At 37.7% G+C, this 21,084-nt stretch overlaps 1 protein-coding gene across 4 annotated transcripts in view; it reads left to right on the top strand.

Moving 5' to 3' along the window:
• The window catches only part of SRPK2 (SRSF protein kinase 2), a 223,180-nt gene that overhangs the window by 162,974 nt on the left and 39,122 nt on the right, over positions 1–21,084 (top strand). For all 4 annotated transcript variants that reach the window (XM_054564087.1, XM_054564084.1, XM_054564086.1 and 1 more), the window contains 3 exons: positions 15,536–15,644; positions 16,312–16,399; positions 16,647–16,734. In XM_054564087.1, coding sequence (XP_054420062.1) covers positions 15,536–15,644; positions 16,312–16,399; positions 16,647–16,734 — 285 coding nt within the window. The remainder of the gene's footprint in view (positions 1–15,535; positions 15,645–16,311; positions 16,400–16,646; positions 16,735–21,084) is intronic.

Here is a 21,084-nt window from a genome sequence, read left to right as displayed (position 1 = left end):
TAACCTTTGGCATTTTAATTATGATATGTCTTGGTGTGGGCCTCTTTGGGTTCATCTTGTTTGGGACTCTGCACTTCCTGGACTTACGCCTGCCCTGCAGCCTGGTTTTAGAAAGAGTTCACAGTCAGTGTGATGACTCAGTTTTACTCATTTTCTGTCTCATCTTCCCACATCTCCTTACAGGCTCACTGGAGCTTAAAATTCCTTTCCTTCCTTTCCTTTTTTCTTCCTTCTTTTGGCCCCAAACCGAAACAGTTTTGTAAATCATTTCTTTGCACGGCAGCTCCTTTGTGCCATCCACCAGTTCCCTGGGCAAGCTCAGGCATGTTGAATTCTTATTTGGAATCTAAGGATTCTAAGAACATTTACCAATAGAACCTAGTAATGGGACAGTATTAGAGTAATTTATTTTCTCCTTTTTAAAATTTTTTTTACTGAGATATTGTTAAAACATTGTGTAAGTTGAAGGTATACATTGTATAAGATGAGGTGTTGATTTGATACATTTCTATTTTAAACGCGATGACCACCTTAGTGTGAGCTAACACTTCTATTACATCATATAAGTATTTCTTTTTTGTGTTAGTAACAATTAAGATCTAGTCTCTTAGAACTTTGGAGTTTATAATACACTATTGTTGTCTGTATTTTCTCTTTTACTTGCTACTTGAAGCTAATATATAAAAGGACTGTGTCCTTAGAGTTCCTTATCCAGCTTTCTCTCATCTTAGCATTGACATTCTCGATGGGAAAGAATCGTGATGGTTTTCGTATCTGAGTATTAGATCCTGTTTTAACCTGGAATTGAAAAGATAGAAATGAAATAAAGAAGTTTCAGATTTTATTACAGGGTTGGTTTATTTTTGGACCAAGGGGGGGGGTCTATTTATATTGACTAGAAAGCAGTAATTGAAAACTTGCTTCCCCCCTTCCCCCGTCTCATGCAAGTTTTTTATTTTTGATTACATGAAATTCACCCCTTTAAAACCTACAGTTAACTGGTTTTTAGTATAGTCACAGAATTGTGCAACTATTACTACCCCTATCTAATTCCAGAACATTTTTATCACTCCCCGAAAGAAACATTCATTAACGGTCAGTCCCCATTTCCCCCTCTGGCAACCATGAACATACTTTCTGTCTTGACGGATTTGCTTATTCTGGACATTTTATATAGCTGGCATCATATGGTATGTAGCCTTTGTGGGTGGCTTGTCACATTTTCATACTTTCCCATCTCGCAGCATGTATTAGTACTTGAAAGCTTTTTATACTGAATAAATTTCTGTGGTTGTATATATCACATTTTATTAGCCATTCATCAATTGATGTACATTTGGGGTGTTTTCACTTTTTGGCTATTATGAATATGCTGTTATGAACATTTGTATGAATTTTTGAGTGGGCATGTGTTTTCATTTTTGTTGGGTGTTATACCAAGGAGTGGAATTGTTGGGTTGTATTGTAACTTCATATTTAACTTCTGGAGGAACTGTTTTTCCGAAACAGCTACATCGCTGTATGTTCCATCAACCATATGTGAGGGTTAAATTTCTCCATATCCCTGCCAACACTTGCTCTTTTATTTTAGCCGTCCTAGGAGGTTGAAAGAGGTATCTCATTGTGATTTTCCGAAGGACTATTGATGTTGATTATCTTTTCATATGCTTATTGGCCATTTACATATCTTTTTTTAAGTTGCCGTTCGTGTTATGTGTGTATGTGCACACACAGATATGTACATGCGCGCGCGTACACACACACACATACACTCCTGCTCTTACTCCTGAGTTGTGGTTCATGGTAATACACATTGTTTTACTTATGAGGGTCTATGAGAGAGACTTTTTCTCCACTCTTAGTACCTGGAAAAGCTGTACTGCTATCATCTCCTAATTTGTTACTAATCTTTTTAACTGTGACTGCTATGTGCCCTTATTTCCTTGTTGGCTTTTGACATTAGTAAGTACTGTATGAATATAGTTTTACATCTGCAGCTGTAAGCGACCTTATGTATGTATTCCTATAGCTATTTATTTAAACTTCTGTTGCAGAATACACACACATACACACTTATTTGTTCAAGAAGTTATAATAAAAATGATATGTAGTAATGTTAAGAGTTTAAGATAAAGATCAAGCAGAAAATTAAAATTCTGTTTACTTCTGATAATTTTGCACTGTCCACTTCCCCAGTGTAAATTAAAGGTGTTTACAGGTTTTATAAGTATCCTCCCAGAAATTGATGTGTGTTTATTGGATGCATATAACTTCCATAAATGAGATTCATCTGTGCATGCTCTTTCATATTATACTATTTTTTCCAGTAGTATTTATGGATATACTTCCATGAACCTATATAGAATTTTACATCATTGTTTTGTGTATAATATTCTATTCTAAGTGTTTAACTTGCTTTGTAGTAATTAGGCATTTGTGTGTGCTCAGTTTCCACTGTTGTAAATAATGCTACTGGGAACAACTTGTGCATTCATCTTATGAGTTTGTCCTAAACATAGGTGTGTAGACAGATGTGTGATTAGTTGGAAGCATAACACATTTTCATTTTAAAACATATCACCAGTTGCCCCCCCGAAGGTTATGCTGTTGTAAACACTCAGCAGAAGTGCATGAGTGTGAGTCCATGTAGCACTGCTAACTGTGTCTTCACATGGTATCACCCATAATCTCTCTGTTGTTATTTTACTCATTTGATTATTAGTAGCACTGGCCATTTGTATTTAACATTAAAAAATTGTATCCTTTCTTTGACCATTGGGTTTTTAAAAGTTTATTTTGTGTCATATGATCTTGTATTTGTGTTTTTTTAATGAAGTTATAGTTTTTTGATTACATGTTCTTCATCATATCTTGATTATATTTGACTCCTTTTTGTCCTTTTCTATGCTAATTAAAATCATTTTACCTATTTTCACCTTATTGATCAGTAGCCTCCTCAGCTCTGTTGACTGCACCACCTGTATCCACTCTGAACCTTCAAATCTGAATATCTCAGTAGACTTTCAGACCAAAATTCTTCCCTAGGAAAATCATACTTTTTTTTTTTTTTTTTAAAGTAACACACTGATATGGTGGCATTCTCTCGAAGGATATTAGGTCTGAAGCATAAAAGGTAGAGAGACTTTTCCAGAAGGAGGGAGTTCATAATAGTAGTATTTAGTGAGCCACAATTTGAAGAGGGGAAAGGCCGAGAGAGGGCCAGTGAACCTACCTGTGGGGAGGCTTCCTAGTGACCCATCAGTGAGGGCTAGTGATGGATCGTGTGGATATCAAGATGTACTTGAGAGAGCATAACTGATTCTTTGGTGAGATTTAACAATGAATGAAGACTAGCTTGAGGAGGGTGAGGTCAGAGGTGGACAGGGGAGAGCTAATTTTAGGACAGGATACCCGAGTGTATTTCTAGGCAGAAGGGAAAAAAATCTGAGAGTTTGAAAGACTGGCAAGTGAGTGTATTTTGGAGATAGTGGGCTAGTTTTGGAAAGATTGAGGTCCCATCTTTTTTGGAGAACAGTGGAGAAGATTTTGCATAGCTGTTGTGGCAAGCAGAATAAGGATTGTTCTGGCCATTATTCTTGCATAATGAATTACCACAAAACTTAACAGCCTTAAGCAAACTTTTTATTTTGCTTATGATTTTGTGGATCAGGAACTTAGAAAGGAGGGGCAAAGTTCATATGTTTTGTCTATGTTTTGTAATACCTGGGGCCTCTGCAGAGACATTGCAAAGGCTTCAGGTGACTCAGCGACTGGGGACTAGCATCATCCGAAAGCTAACAACATATCCGGCCCCTGGGTTAGAAGGATTGGACAAGTAGGACCACCAGCTGAAGCCCCTTCTGTGGCTCTGCCTCCTCCCAGCATGGTGCCCCCAGAGTCAGAGCGCCAGAAGTAAATGTCTGTGTTACAAAGTGGAAGCTTTGTTGCCTTTTACAGCCTAGCCTCAGAAATCACACAGTAACTTCCACTACATTTTGTTGATTAGAAGCACAGCAGAAGCCCACAGATCTACAAGTCCATTTTTCAGGAGTAGAACTTCAGGAGTCTAGAAAAGTAAGTGGTTTGGAAGATGCTATTGCAGCCTTCCTTGGAGGATACATTCTGCCAAAAGAATCTCACAAGAAATTAATAAAAAGATGTTGCAGAATACAAGTATGTTTAATTGTATTTATCTTTTGGCATAATCACACTACCACTTTTCCTAGGACCTAATTCCATCTAATAATTTTTTTGTTTGCCATAGATTATATAGGGCCTAAGCCCAAAGTCCACTAACTGTATCTAAGTTGCTTTCTTGGGTGCCTAACATAGGACTATGCACAAGTTGTTACATGAGTCAGACTTTCCTATGATGGTTAAGCTGGAAAGCATTAATTACTCTTGGATTGCAAAACTAGGTAGGGCTTTAGAATGAGGCTCTAAAATCGGTTTTATTTTCCCATATACATATATGTTAGAGACCTTTTACTTACTGCATTTGTAGTTATTTATCTGTAAGACCTGTGTTTTTTTACCATTTTTTTAAATCCTCATGAAAGACATTTTCATTGATTTTAGAGAGAGAAGAAGGGGATGGAGGGAGAGAGAAACATCGATGTGAGAAAGAAACATCGATCAGTTGCCTCCTGTAAGATCCTCGACCAGGGATTGGACCGCCAACTATTTGGTGCACAGGACAGTGCTCCACCCAACTGAGCCACCAAGCCAAGGCCTCTTACCATTTTTTGATTTCTTTAGAATAATTGAGAATTTGGATTCATTTTTACAGGAGATGTAAATATATCTGGGAACTTACCTGTAGTTGTATGGTTAAGTGAGACATTGCTATGTGCTGTGATACAGCCTTGTACCCTCATGATCTCATAGGAGCCAGATATAACAATCTGTCTTGACTTCTTGAAATAACTTATTCTTTCAGTTGTATTTTTATGCTGAGCATGTATAATTATGGCTATTAGTTTTAAGTAGCCAGGGAACTTCTTTTAGAGTTGTTTTACTGTAAAAGCTTTTTAGTTACTAAGAGAAATTCTTTTAGTTGTAGAAGAGATCTTAGTATTTCTTAAGTGTCTTCTGATTTCTGAATTCTTCATTTATCCAACTAAGACTTTCTCATTCCAAGATCAGTTGTTTCATAAGTTCATAATTTAGTGTATTGTACTTTTACGTACCAAGGACCAATAAGAATCAAGAAATGAGCCCAAAATCTTTGAGAGAAATGAACATTATCCAAGTTCATATACTGTTTACTATGGAGAGAACCCCCATTTAGTATCTCAGATAATGTCTCTTTACTCTTCCCTGGCACACAAAGCAAGGAGAAGGCTTAAAACAAGAAAGAAGACATAAAAACTATAAAATTATTATAAAATACCAGTAAATGCTGCAGTGTTGGCCTGCTTGATGCAGTGATAAAATTCGTAAGCATAAAGGACACGTCTTATTGGGTGAAAAATTGGATTGTTATCAAGGCTTCGTATATCAACACTTTAGGCCAAAAGACAGAGCAATACATTGGACTAACTCAAGGAAATAAAGTTTAGGCCAAAGATTTTATATTTGTTCAAACTGACCTTCAGTTTTAAAGATCCCAACCAAGATCAATGCAGAGGCATAGATATAAACACTGATTTCATTAATAGACAAAATTAAACCTCTGGAATATTGACCTTACACTGGCAGGGGTGTCCAGCCCGTGGCCCAGGATGGCTATGAATGCGGCCCAACACAAAAACACAAATCTACTTAAAACATTATGAGATTTTTTTGTGATTACCTGTTGCAATGTGTTTAATGTATGGCCCAAGACAACTCTTCTTGCAGTGTGACCCAGAGACGCCAAAAGGTTGCACACCCCTGCACAGCATACTGTTAAGTAGGCATAGTAATTAGACAGTCAAGTGAACTTTAAACAATTTGTGTTTAGTTTTCGTAGACTGTATTTTTTAAAGGCAAATTTTTTAAAAATTTTATTTTATTTTATGTTTTCAAATACATTTGTCTCTGCCAACCCCCCACCACTTTCCCTTGCCCCCTCCCTCTTTCCCTCCCTCAGCTCTTCCCCTTTGGTTTTGTCCATGAGTCCTTGCTATATGTTCCTTGACTTGCCCCTTCCCTTCCTTGTCCCTGCCCCCCCCTTCCCTCTTGTCTCTGTTGATTTCTTTTCCTTTCAGTGTTGCTGGTCTTATTTTCCTTGCATCTTTGTATTGTTGGTTAGGTTCCACTTATAGGTGAGATCATATGGTATTTGTCTTTCGCCCCCTGGCTTATTTCGCTTAGCATAATGCTCTCCAGTTCCGTCCATGCTGTCGCGAAGTTTAGTAGTTCTTTTTTTCTTTCTGCTGCATAGTATTCCATTGTGTATATGTACCATTACTTTTTGATCCAATCATCTACTGATGGGCATTTAGGTTGCTTCCAACACTTGGCTATTGTAAAAAGTGCTGCGATGAACATTGGGGTGCATAGGTTCTTTTGTATTGGCGTTTTGGTGTTCTTAGGGTATAGTCCGAGCAGGGAAATCATTGGATCAAAAGGCAGTTCCATTTTCAGCTTTTGGAGGAAATTCCACACTGCTTTCCACAGTGGCTGCACCAGTCTGCATTCCCAACAACAGTGTACTAGGGTCCCCTTTTCTCCACAGCCTTGCCAGCACCTGTTGTGTGTTGATCTGTTTATGATGGCCATTCTGACCAGTGTGAGGTGGTACCTCATGGTGGTTTTGATCTGCATTTCTCTGGTGGCTAGTGATGCTGAGCATCCTTTCAAATGCCTCTGGGCCCTCTGTATCTCCTCCTTGGAAAAGCATCTGCCCAGGTCCTTTGCCCATTTTTTGATTGGATCGTTTGTCTTCTTGGAGTGGAGTCGAGTGAGTTCTTGATATATCTTGGAGATCAAACCTCTATCTGATGTATCATTAGCGAATATATTTTCCCATACGGTTGGCTCCCTTTTCATTTTGCTGATGTTTTCTTTCGCCGTGCAGAAGCTTCTTATTTTGATGAGGTCCCACTTGTTTATCCTTTCCTTTATGTCCCTTGCTTTAGGAGACATATCAGTGAAAAAATTGCTGCGTGGGATATCTGAGAGTTTCCTGCCAATGTTCTCCTCGAGGACTTTGATGGTGTTGCGACTTATATTTATAAGTCTTTTATCCATCTTGAGTTTATTTTTGTGTATGGTGTCAGCTGATGATCCAATTTCAATTTTTTGCATGTAGCTTGTCCAGCTCTCCCAACACCATTTGTTGAAGAGGCTATTATTGCTCCATTTTATGCTTCTTCCCCCTTTGTCAAATATTAGATGCCCATAGAGACATGGGCTTATTTCTGGACTTTCTATTCTGTTCCACTGGTCTATGGGTCTGTTCTTCTGCCAGTACCAGATTGTTTTGAGTATAGTGGCTTTGTAGTAGAGTTTGGTGTCCGGTATTGTGATCCCTCCTACTTTGTTTTTCTTAAATTTTTGTAACAATGTATTTAATGGAGCTGTGGTCTAGATTTTCTATCAAAGATACACTGAAGGAGGAAAATGGCTGTGTCTCACACTATGTATTTAAGAAACAATGGAAAGTGTTGGTAATGGATACAAAATGGGTCCAGTAACTCTCTTTAGTTGTAAATTCTCGAATTTGTAGTGCAGTAGTATGTTCAAAATAATTACAGCGGAATTGAACACTTAGTTGTTTGTGTATATGTGAGAAAACTTGTGACCCAAATTACAGAGTCAAGTATATCTAGATTTGGTCTCTTTAAAACAGCCATTAGCTGCTTATGATCTGATGTTAACTCAGGCGTGTTTTAAGGACGCCTACTGCCCCTTCCCCGCAAGGTGCACTTAAAATGCTCTGCTCTAAAGCAGTCTGCTTGATGGAGAAATGATTCAGGATTGTTCTAGAATATAGAGATTGGGCTTTTAGATTCTGGCATGCCCCTCGAGTACAACTTGCATTTCTACCAGGGAGCTCTGTCATTCTTGAGGGAATCTAGAAAAGTAGGAATGTTAGACTATTTTAGAAAAGTTTTGCTGTAGCTACAGAATTTTAGCACTGAAATGGTAAGAAACCTTGATTATTGATTATAAAGGCAGAAGAAATCCTTTTGAATTTTTATTTGATTTTTGTCTAGAATCAGATTCCAATTGTGTAAATGTTTTGCACTATTAGTGTCTTTTCATCGCCTAAATGTTTGTGGGCCCTGTAATTGCTCTGTTCAATATCTTATAAGTATTATCCTCCTTATCCGCTTGCCTTAAGCACTACACATTTTGATTTTGCAGTGCAATAAAAGTATAATTTTCCTACTATACAATTCTCTTAACAGTGTTCTTATATCACATTACTTGGAATGCATTTAGATTATTAGTTCATTTTTCCCCCCATATGATCATGAGAAATTAAGGGAAATTGCCTAAGGATATACTGTATTGTTAAATATCTTTCACAATAAACAATAAAAGTCTAAGCTTGCACAATCTCAAGGCTCTTCACAGTTTGATACCAATGTGCTACTATTAAGAAATATTTATTTTACTGTAAACATGAGTGCTTGCTGATGTAATTTTCTTCATGTCATCTCTTCTTCCTCCTGGGCCTTCCTCTGTTTTTCTGTGAGAGTATATTAACACAGATTAATTTAAAAAACATATATATATATATATATATTTTTAGAGAGAGGGGAAGGGAGAGAGAAAAAGAGAAACATTGATGTACGAGAGAAACATTGATGGGTTGCTTCTTGCACTCACCCCAATGGAGGCCTATCCTGTAGCCCAGACATGTGTCGTGACCTGGAATTGAACCGTCAACCTTTCTCTTCACAGGATGACACTCGAACCAACTGACCCACACTGGTCAGGGCTCAGATTAATTTTAGCCCTTATTTTATCCTGGTGTGAAGCCTTTTCCACTTCTCCCTCACATCATACCATGGTACAGAGAACAACCTTCCTCTCATTTAATTTCTGTCTCTCCTGTGTCATCTTCTTGTGCTTTCTTGTGTATTCATCTGTTGTGATTCAGGTACTATGTGCTAGGAGTACTGTCCCTGTCCTCAAAGTGTATAATCTCCTAGGAGAGACATATGAGAATATGAATAATGAAAATACATTGTGTTGTGTTTTGTGACAGAAGTGTAACAGGACATAATGAGGCATCACTGAGGTGCAGAAGGGCAGCACAGGGGAAGGGTCTCTCTTCCTTGGCCAGGAAAACCAGAAAGTGCTCCCTAAGGGCGGAGCCTTGTTTGAGCAAGCTTATCCTAAGGGATACGTTATCTGTAATTTGTATCCTAACACTTTACATACTTGAGACATTTTACAAATAAATACATAGAATACAATAGACAAGTAGATAAGGGAAATATATAGTGGAAATAATTAAAGTCAGATTAAGTTTTATTACATAAAGATTTATTAACAGATAATGTACAAACTGAGACTGTTGCAAATTTCCCTCTAAGTTTCTTAGTTATAAAGCAAGGAAGGAAATGCAGTGATTCCTAAGACTGACAGTTTTCATAAGATAAAACAAAGCAGCCACTGTAAACAAGGGTATTTTATTTTCCTGGTGCCAAAGATAAGTTTATCATGAACCAAGACCTTTCTGAGATTTTAACCTTCTTGCAAGCCAACAGGTTGGTTGGCCACAGTTTCATGGATGCTTGCAGAAGACATAAGACTCCTGGGTCAAAGACAAAGGACTCCTTTACTACTGCACTATAAGCAGCATGGACTTTATGTTCATACTAGTTTATTTTGCCCTCCAAATCCAACAGGAGCCATGTGGAGGCAGGCCCAGGTGGATGCTTTGCACATCCTGGGTTTGTATCATAGTTGAGAAATTTTCAACATAGGAAATCCTGAGCTTTTCTGAAGGCCTGCAACCAGACCTACCATACCTGCCAGATTCTGTTCCTGGGGGAGATGTCTGTGATACTGGACAGCAAATCAGCCTGTCCTCTTCTCTAGAGGGAGATAATATGTCTTTTTTCCAGGGTGGTTCACTTTGGAAAGATATCTGTAACAAAGGCCATTAATGTCTGTTCAAAAGATTTGCAGGAATATGGTTAGTTCAGAATCAGGTTTTCTCCTGAGGTTACTATCAAGTTGTCAGCTTGGGGTGCAGCACCTGAAGGCTTGACTGGACTTTAAAGATCTGCTTTTCTTCTCATGCACGTGGTTGCTGGTTTAGTTCTTCATTGCTCTTTGCCAGAAGCTTCAGCTCCTTGCCATGGGGGCCTATCCACAGGACTGACTGACTGCTCATAACAAAGGAAATGAGCTTAGCAGAGAGAGTGTGAAAGAGCCAACCCACAATAGAAGCCAGTCTTTGTGTTTCTTGGGCAGTGACATTAACTTGTAATGTTGAAAGTCTTGATTCTCTTATAAGAATATTTCAATGTTTGGCTAAATCATTAATAAAGACAGAGTAATTTCTTTGACATTTGAGAGCAATAAATCATCATTATAGTTGGAATATCAAAAACCTTTTGTTAATTGAGCTATCCTAATAAATCAGGTTACACTTTGGGCCAGTCAGTTTTACCATCTTATATAGGAATAGACGGTACATTTAATCCTGGCCTCCTGACTCATGAATCTGTATCCTTAGTCGCAGTGTGTTGGGTAATGGCAGAATAATGGTAAACACTTATGTGGGCACTTAATTTGTGCCAGAGATGGTTCTGAGTGAGTGAGGTAGGGGCAAGTACCCAGAGAAATAAAGTAATAAGCCCAGTGTCACATAGCTAGTAAATGCTTATGCTGTGATTCAAATCAGAGTTCCTGAATTTAAGTACAAATCTGTATTAAGTAGTTGGCAGTTGGTAAAGGCTTGAAATTATTAGCATTTCAAATATGCAGGGTTTCTCAGTTTATGAACTCTACTTAAATCCCTGTAGCCCTCCTGCATAATTGTTTTCTGCATCCATCATAGCTCAAGTAAATTTCGTTGTTACATCCTTAGGTCATTGATAAATAGGAATCCTGTTGCGTGGATCGTTTTCCTTTGCTCTAGTTTCCCCCTAGAGCTCTCTTGTCTTCATTAGTGTTACAGGGAATATTTGATGTAGTAATAGAGATTAATTGATAGGCAAGAATTTTCAAATAACAGTTTCTGTGATTGACTGTTTTTGACCCCCACAAATTTAATAGTTGTGTCTGAGGCTTCATTATTGCTTTTTTGGGGGTGGATTCCAGGGTTTTTTTCCCCCCCTGCCTCTGTTTTATATTTAGTATTACTAATGTTTCTACTGGAGTATGTGATTTAAACTGTACTTTATTAATGAGAATAGTGTATTGTTAGGTTTCAACATTTTTTTTAGTATCATCTACAAATATTTTTCATAACTCAAGAGATGTGACTGTCAAGTTTTAGGAAGTATATGTGATAAAATTTTGAATCAGTACATCCTCATGTTTGTTTTGTAACCTAAATTATGGTTATTAAAGACCGGTTGTAAAATTTTGAAGACCGGTTGTAAAATTTTGGTTATGAAAGCCAATTATAATAGGTTCTTATGAATCATTGGCAGACAAACTATTTCTAACTCAGGCAATATTTTTGCTATCTTATATTGAGAAGATAGATATTTAAAATAAGTTTTAGTTTATTTCAGAGTTTTTCTCTTGTTCATGCACAGCCCCATACATTTAATTCGTATTAGAATCGTAATTATGAAGAAAAAGGGGATGTATTTTAGCTGGTGAGTTAATGTTAAAACATGATATAGCAAAAACAGCACAGTTTTTAGAGTCTGGCAGATCTCGATTCTAACCCTGACTCTAGTGCTACACCCCTGAGTGACCCTGGATCAGTGCCCAGCCCCACCAGGCCTGCACTGGTTCACTTGTTCAGGGGGAATGACAATAAAGCACCCCAGTATTGTGTGCTGTCAGTGGCATCATACATGCCAAGAATCTAGAGAGGATTTTAACTAGGCTTTTCATTTTCTTTTCCCTCTTAATCTATTTTTTTTTTTTTTTTTTAGAATTTATTTTAGAAAAAGTTGGGTACCTGGTCATGTTGCAGAACTGCTCTCCTGTTTGCCTTCCAGTGCTTGGAGCTGGTCTCAGATTACCCCGCGTTTCTCACCAGCATACCTTTGGAATGAGACTAGTTAAAAGTGGCTTTTTTTTTTTTTTTTTAATTATGGGAATTCCTAAACACACAGTCATGTTGAAGGACTAGTGGAGGGAATTCCTGCATTTCTTCCATCAAGGAGGATGCTAACTAAACATTTAGCATTGAAGAATTGCTAATGTTTTATCTCAATTGCTTTATCTTAATTTTCTCAAAGAACTAACTTTTGGTTTCCTTGATTTTTTTTCTCTATTGTTTTTATGCTTTTAAAAAACATCCTAACCTAAGGATAAGTTTATTGATTTTAGAAAGAGAAACATCAATAGATTGCCTCCATATGTGCCCTGGCCGGGTACCCAACCCACAGCCTAGGTGTGTGCCCTGACTGGGGACGAAACTTGCAGCCTTTTGGTGTAGAGGATGATGCTCCGACCAACCGAGCCACCTGGCCAGGGCTGTTTGTATGCTTTTTATGCAACAGAGTACTGCTAATATTTTGATTTTTTTTTTCCTGTCTGCAAACTTCGGGTTACATTTACTCTTCTAGTTTTTTTAAGGTGGAAACCGAAGTCATTGATTTGAGATCTTCTTTTCTAATGTAGGCGTTTAGTGCTCTAAATTTTCCTCTGAGTTCTGCTTTAGCAGCATTTCACAGATTCTGCTATATTATGTTTTCATTTTCATTTAAAGTAAAATATTTCATTATTTCCTTTAGATTTCTTTTTTATCCCATGAGTTATTTTGGAGTGTGTTAGTTTCCCTGTTTGGAGACATATTCTCTTATTGATTTCTAATTTCCTTGTGGTTTGAAAACATGCTTTGTGTGATTAGAATATTTTAATTTCTATTGAGGCTTGTTTTATGGCCCAGTATATAGTCTGTATTGGTAAATTTTCCATGTACTTGAAAATGCTATTTGCTGTTGAGTGTCCTATAATTGTCAGTTATGCAAAGTGGGTGATGTTGTATTCAAATCTTCCATATCCTTACTGCTTTTCTGTTTGTTCTGTTAATTTGGGGGGGCCTATTGAAATCTTCAGTGACCGAACATCTGTGTTATCGTTTTGTGAACAAATTTCTATTTACTATCCCTTCCTTTTTTAGGACTCTGTCAGAGGTGATTCTCAACTCTTTCTTTAGTGTTTTGAAAACTCCACCATCAGGAGGCTGAATAACTGGGGTCAGCCAAAAATATTATTTATATTAATGTTTTATACTATCTTTAGTGGACTTTGCCTAAAATTCTTCCAGACTACTGTCTCTGATATAGTTCTGAACTTTTTATTCACTCTTAAAAATTGAACCAATTTTTTGCTTGGCAAGGAAGATGGAATCATCATTAATTTGGCCAACAGTTCCCCCAAAACAGCTAAAGATAGGTTTAGAGTTGTCTTCTCTAGAACCTTATTAATAATATAGGTAGAACTTTAGAGTTTTGTTGGGTGTGGTGGAAGAATAGGAGTTAGAGAAGAAACCATAGCAGTGAACTTAATGATTACTTAACAACCCATTCTTGTCCTCTTGTGTTTGTAATATTAATCTAACTTTTTTTAAGAATAAAAGGAAAACTTATAGGTGGTAAATTAGTGGTTTCTATGAAGTAGTATAATGAAGTACAGATATGTCAACCAAACCCCTAAGTCATATTCTTCAAGTGCGCGATCCTTTCTGGTGCTCTGCCTGATGGCCTGAGCAGGGACCAGGGCTTCTGCGGTTGTTTGTCCTGTGTCCTCTGCTGCCTACTGGTGAAACAGCAAGTGGAGGAGGGATCCTTGTCTAGTCTGTGGCTGTTGTCAAGATTCCTTGTGTGCTAGACCTGATTATAGGCCATGGGGTATCCACTGCTAATAGTCATTGTGACACACATTGTTTGCTAATCTCAGGGAACTGGAAGTTTTTCTGAGAGTTACTTGAAGTGTCCATTTTCTCCACTTCCCTGGGTGTTGGGTGGACCAGTGTGGCCTGCACTGGGAGACCCTTCTGGCAGCATGAACGATCATTACTGTCCTGTGAGAAGAGAGTGAAAAATGGTCAGAGGAAACTTATTTCCTGTAACAATCTCCTGGGAGTTTGAATATGAGAATTATAGGATATAAATTTGAAAAAATGTATGCCTAATTTCCAAAATAAACATTAGGATAAGGGTTTAGGACTTTCAGTTGTTTTTATATTTGCATAAACATTATTTTTTGTGTCTCTCTTGTTTAGTTGTCCTATTTTTAGGCACAATATTCTTAGCTGTGTGGTGGACTCCTGAGATAACTGGGCTAAACTAGTAATTTCTTGTGTAAACTTTCAAAGTCTTATTGAGAAAAGGAATAGCTGTGCTTCTGCTGTGTTTACACTGAAGAGTGCTCTTGTATTTTTATTCACATATACACACTCTGGCTGTTTGAGAATTTAAATCTGAAACACACAGTAGGGATAGAAATTTGACTTCTTGATGCATAATTAAAATGTTTTTTAAATTTAGAGACTTTAATGTCAGCAATAATGTGCAGTTAAGTAGTAAATGGCCTTTCTTTTAAATGTTTTAGTTTATTGATTTTTAGAGAGAGAAACATCGATTTGCTCTTTCACTTATTTCTGCATTCATTGGTTGGTTCTTGTATGTGCCTTACTGGAGGTAAAATCCGCAACCTTGGCATACGGGGACGATGCTCTAACCAACTGAGCTACCCTCCCAGGGCATAAATGGCTTTTAATTAAGCTATGTAGTGTTCCCTGTGCGCTAGGACTGTATAAACAGTCCTCGAATTGTTAAACATGAAGTACGTTTCTCACTGGTAAATATACAGAGTATGGACTTCGGAGTCAGAGCCAGTTTCCAGCCCCAAATACATGCTGTCTCTCAGACTGTGTCCACTTCATCAGTGTAGAAATAACACCACCTACTCAGAGTTTCCTAAATACTTTGTGCTGTGAAACATTCTTTGAAGAAATGGTTTCGTTAGCACATACGTCTGGAATTTGCAGCATGCTCTCCTCTCAGAGGCTTTCCCTGTGTGTGATGGCACTGGGCTCTGGAAGCCACTTTGGTCAAGAAATCTGCTTTGTTTTGTTTAACTTCTCATTTCTCAAACAGAACTTCTCTTTTCTTCCTTGCCCTCCCCTGCTTCGCCAGTGGAACACCTGCAACATATTTCAGTTTACTTTAGTTTCATGGAGCATGGTTTTAGGAGTAAAGTGGCTAGTACAGTGCCCCTAATTTGTACTTGAAAAATGATAGTTTTGTTTTCTTTTAGTGTTATGTTAGTAAAAAGGCAATGCACATTTTTCTTCTGAAGAAAGATATTCTTAAAAATGTTATATTATGAAATGTATTTTAACCTGATTTTATTATTGACAGCTTTCTTTAATGGTGTCAAGAACTAACAGAGGAAGGGGTGAGATTCTGTTACTATTTTTCTGAAATTAAAATTTTTTTTTAAATAAAAGGTGGCTATCATCCAGTGAAAATTGGAGACCTCTTCAATGGCCGATATCATGTTATTAGGAAGCTAGGATGGGGACACTTCTCTACTGTCTGGCTGTGCTGGGATATGCAGTAAGTGTTCGTTTTCGTATGTGCACGTGATTCCTAGTCTAGTTCAACATCTTCATTTTATAACAAGGTATGGCTGAGGGGTACACCTCTGTCTGCTGTGCATTGTACACTGCTTAGGACAGGTCTGTCCTGCCCTAGCTAGAAATTTTCCCCCTTCGTTTGAAGTTCATTTTTCTGTTATTTTAATATATTAAATTTCTTCTGCCTTTATATCTGAGGCTTATGCATTTAAATTACAGCAGAATCATATTTTTTTTACAATAATTCACCCATACCAGAAAAACATTTATATATAAAATAACATATAGGCCTTTCAAATCAGTGGTTTCTGACTGATTTTAAAGCCATGACCTATAACATAAAATACCATTGCTACCCACTACGAATACATGTGTGTTGTATGTGTGTACTGAAACAAGTGTTACAAGACAATACTTGCCCTTACTATATGTGGTGAGTGGCATTTTCTAGTTTATTTTTATGAAGAAAAAATAGCAACACAAAACAAAAAGATTGTTTTGACACGTGATCCTACTGCTGAATTATTGCCTCACAATTTGAAAAGCGCTGTTGTAATCGAAAGCTTATTAACTCTATTTATTGGATAGATCTCACTATAATGATCACCTCCACTTATAATATTTTTTTAAATTTCCTTTTTTTAAAGGGGGAAACGATTTGTTGCAATGAAAGTTGTAAAGAGTGCCCAGCATTATACGGAGACAGCTTTGGATGAAATAAAATTGCTCAAATGTGTAAGTACTGCAAAAATATAAGTGATAGAAGACAAATTAATGACTTAAAATTTTACAGAGGGAATTTTATGGGTTTTACTAAATTAAAGTTGGTTTTATGTTTTATAAGTCCAAATACTGTATCTTTTGTTTTTAAAACCATCTCTTATAAAATGGTTCTAAAAACTTAGAACCATTTTGGCTGGTATAATTGAAATGACTTTCAGTCTTAAACATTTTTGTTCTTGATTCATTTTTCTTTCCATAGGTTCGAGAAAGTGATCCCAGTGATCCAAATAAAGACATGGTAGTGCAGCTAATTGATGACTTCAAGATTTCAGGCATGAATGGAATACGTATCCTTTCTGGCAGTTCTGTTGCTCCCTAATGGCTGCATTATACTGTAGTTTTTTCTGTGGGCTTTGAAAAATGGGGATGTGTCAAGCTCTTACAAACTTCTGTTTGCTCTGCTGTGTCATTCTTCACTTCAAGCCTCTAGTACGATCATGGAGTGTTATAAAGTAATATGCTTAGGATGCTCTGTGAGGGCCTTTTGGGGTTTTTGGTGTAGTAATAGCCTATAAAATTATTTTTACAGCATTTGACTTGATTTTCACATAGAATTAATTATTAACCTTTTTTAAATTAATTTGAGTGAAGTTTATTTTGGCAGAGATAGATGAAAACGTACACCAGCGCTTCTTTTTGCTTAAAACTTTCAAAAATTTGTACACAAGGGCTAGGCATCCTTCACTAGCTGAAAAGAATTTATTGAGGCAATAAAAGGAAAAATGCTCTGTTAATGTCAACATAGCAAAAGCACAGTTGATCCGGTAGAGTATCATCTTTCTGTTAGGTGAATATGGAAGTATGTTGGTTTGGTTTTGTTTAGTTTGTCTACTTGGGGAAAGTCTGGTGAAAGCAGTTACCAGAAAGGTGACCAGTCCAGGGCTGGCCTGTTGTGTATGGATTTCTTGGCTTGTGTAGGGAAGATTTAACAATGCGAGTTCAGGTGATTTTGAGAGTTATGTTGATTAAAGCTGAGCAGTGGAACAAGGAAGAACTTAGGGTGGAAGAAACAACAGGAGAGGGCCTAGGCAAAGCTGCTTTGGCTCCCTAGAAATGTTACAGGAAAGGAGTGGGCCAAGACGGGTCTGCTTTGGCTCACTGGGAAGTCAGAGAAAAAAGGGGGCCTTGGAGGCAGATTCAGGGGGTTAGCCTGGTTGAGCTGCCACTCGCTGCCCATTGCTCCCCTGGTTACAAGTCTCCTGGGGACCCTCAGAGTTTAGGAGACTCCCACCTGTTGGGGAAGAAAGGTGTGGATGTTCTCCCACGAGAGAGAGCCTGTGCTGGGTCCTTTGCTGGGGGTTTAGGGGAGGTCATAGCGGAGGATTTCAATAGAATATTCATCACCAGTATGCTGATATGCCAAAATGAGATTTATTTCTTAACTTCATCTGTTCTTCAGTGTGGTTGGCAGATGGAACTAATTGAACTTCTACTATCTACTTTTCTGAGTAGGGTGATTTAAGCTTTTCACTGTCTGGTTGGGAAAGAGAAGTGTAAACCATTTATTCTTTAACTGTCCTTGGCTATGGAAGATAAGATTTTGTGATTTACTAGAAGGCTGTAAACTGCTTGACCAGTTAACTGTCTGTCTCATTTCCCTGTTCTACTTGCCCTGGCTTCCTAGCCTGTCTCAAAGTGATAACATTTTCTGTACTTGTTACTAAATCTGACATAGGCTAGTCCTTAATGGAAAGATACCTCCATTGTTTTCTTCAAAAACATTTATGATGTAAAGTTTCTGACATACATAAAATTAGAGAGGGTACTATACTGAATTTCCATAAATCTATCACCCAAATTCAATAATTATCATTGTCTGGCTACAGTTGCTTTATTTACCCTTTATCTCTTGCTGAATTATTTCGAAACAAATCCTAGAAGTCATATCCTTTTACCTCTACAAATGTCAGTTTGCAACTTTGAAAAACATGGACTTAAAAGGATCACAAAATTCATCAAATAAAATAAAAGTAATTTCTTGGTATCATGTCATGCTTGATACAAAATTCCTATATAATGGAAAATGACTTTTTTAAAGACTTGCTTGAATCACATTTCAACAAAAAAGATTATTTTCTCCTAAGTATCATCTTCCTCTTAAGTCCTTATCATCTTGCTTTAATTGTTTAAATTTTTCAATTTGCTTTTGTAACGTTTTCATTAGAATAGCATACAGAGTATTTGCTTTCTCAAAAATAAATTATCTCGCTGGAAATGAATGATTTTTCAAAGGTGAAAGTTTCTTAGCTCTAAGAAACTTTTTTGCTCTTTTTGCTTTTAAACAGAGAAGGCTTTGTTCTAATTCTAGGTCCTATTAGAAAAGATATGTATCTAGCAGGATGACAGAGCAAAAGGCATCTTATGACTTCCCTTTTTCTCTTGAAAATACCAGTTTTGACTGGGTTACTGGTAAGTTTGCATTCTTGTTAGATTTTGGGGGGTCTCAGGAGGTTGTGACTGGGGGTTGTGGAAAGGAACTGTTGTCTTTTCATCCTCCTGGGGCATTGATAAAGGGCCCTCTCGGGGACAGAGACAGTGGAGTGATCCACGACCAGCAAGGGTTGAACTGGTAGCACAAATGGCGAGGAGAGAGTATCCCTTAATATCCAGGTAATATCGAAAGAATGAGGATGCTCTTTCCATATTTTCACGTTGGATCCTCTAAGAGAGCCCTTTGTTTGCCCACGGAAGGTGATACAGCAATCCCCCCATATCTGGGGTTTTCTTTCTGCAGCTTTAGTTACCTAAAGTCTGGAAATGTTAACTGGAAAACTACAAAAATAATTCACAGTTATAAATTGTGCACCGTCCTGAGTAGCCTGGTGAAATCTCACGCCTTGTTCTGTCTAGCCGGGAACTTGAATCATTCCTTTGTCTAGCATATCCATACTGCATATACCACTTCACCCCTTAGTCACTTAGTAGCTAGCTGTCTTGCTTATCACATTGACTGTGGTGGTGTCACAGTGCTTGTGTTCCAAAATAGCCTAATGCTGTGCCATTTACCTCAGTTTATCTCATTGCACAGGCATTTATTTCAATATTATATCACCTCAAGAAGTAGATTGAGTACAGCACATTAAGATATTTTAAGAGAGACCAGATTCACATAGCATTTATTACAGTATATTGTTATAATTGCTTTATTTTATCATTAGTTATTGTTAATCTCCTCCTGTGCCTGATTTGCAAATTAAACATTGAAGATGTGTATGTATAGGAAAAACGATAGTATATGTAAGGGTTGGTACTGCGTGTAGTTTCAGGCATCCCCGAGGTGTCTTGGCGCTTACCTGCCTTGGACAAGGGATGACCACCACACTTTCATCTCTCAAGGTCCGGGAATATTGAGCCCTGCGACCGATGGGTGCCAGGGTCAAGAGCCATGGTCTTCGTCCTGATCTTTATATCATGTCTGGAAGAAATCCAACATTTTGGTATTTGTCTTGCTCAAGCTCCAGAAGCCTGAGGACGAAGCTAAATCTCTGTTTAAACCACAAAATAACATCCTATTTCTTCATTTGCTAAGTCTTCATTTCTTAGGGAAGCACTCCCCTCACACCCGATATGTTTGAGGTTTTTATAACAAGCCTACCTCAGAGATAGTGCCCGTTCACTTCCGGACGACTGCAGTGAAGTCCGTCATGATCTTTCTGTTGGTGGAGGAAGAGCCTTGCCCTCCATTTGCAAATAATAACAACAACAACAAAAATGCAACATCTGTGAAGTGCAATAATATGAGGTATGCCTGTATTTCTTCTAGACATTGGACACGGGTGCTAGCAGGTACCAGTGACTCCTAATGCCTACCTCACCGTTTGTGTCAGTATCATTTCTGCAGCTGCTGAGTTGGAAAGGCAGAGCTGGTCCTCCGGCGCCCCTGCTCTCCAGCTGAGCCGGCCCGTTTATGGGCAGGCAGAGAAGCCCCTCCTCTTGCATCAGATGTGCCAGGCAGTTTCTGGGACCGCTTACAGGGGAGGTGGTTTCTTTGGAGAATCCACCTGATGTGTAGGTAAATGGAGGAAGGTAGGAAAATAGATACATTCTAGTGACTGTTCATACCGTTAAATAAGAAACCATCATAATTTAGATTTGTCGGCATTTGAGAAGATTTGGTCACTCATAATGTAGAAATTCTGGGCTTTGGCTCTGTGTCTATTACTAAATATAGTCCTTAGTTTGGCGTTTTTTGTAATATGCCTGGGAAATAGTAAGAAATTTCTGGTGTTAGATTATCTGTGCATAAATCTGCAGTTTACGTGTTCTCCAACATTGTAGAAATATTTTTCTTAAAAGTATCTAACAGTAGTTATTCTGATGATGTGATAGATGTAGATATTGTAAAATATTAAATCAACTAACCTTCTATAATGACCTATCTGTAGCCCTCCAGGGATGAATAAAATATATACTCAGGTGGTTTCAGAGCCATTTTAAATCTTCCTGTATTAATGACATAAACATATTCGTATCGTGGGCCACGGTCCTGGAGTGTCAGTGGTTAACTAGAATTTCTATTTTTAAAAAAATCCCTGGAATCCTGAGATCTCATTATTACAGGTTGGTCTTAATACCATGTCTTATATTGTGACCATACAGTCTTTAAAATTATCTACAGTATTTAAATTGATCTAGTT

Source organism: Pteronotus mesoamericanus, unplaced genomic scaffold (genome assembly GCF_021234165.1).
Source record: "Pteronotus mesoamericanus isolate MK-2021 breed Mesoamerican mustached bat unplaced genomic scaffold, CSHL_Meso_final scaffold_85, whole genome shotgun sequence".
In the NCBI taxonomy this organism is placed as follows: Eukaryota; Metazoa; Chordata; class Mammalia; order Chiroptera; family Mormoopidae; genus Pteronotus; species Pteronotus mesoamericanus.
This window is presented reverse-complemented; position numbering and strand designations above follow the sequence as displayed.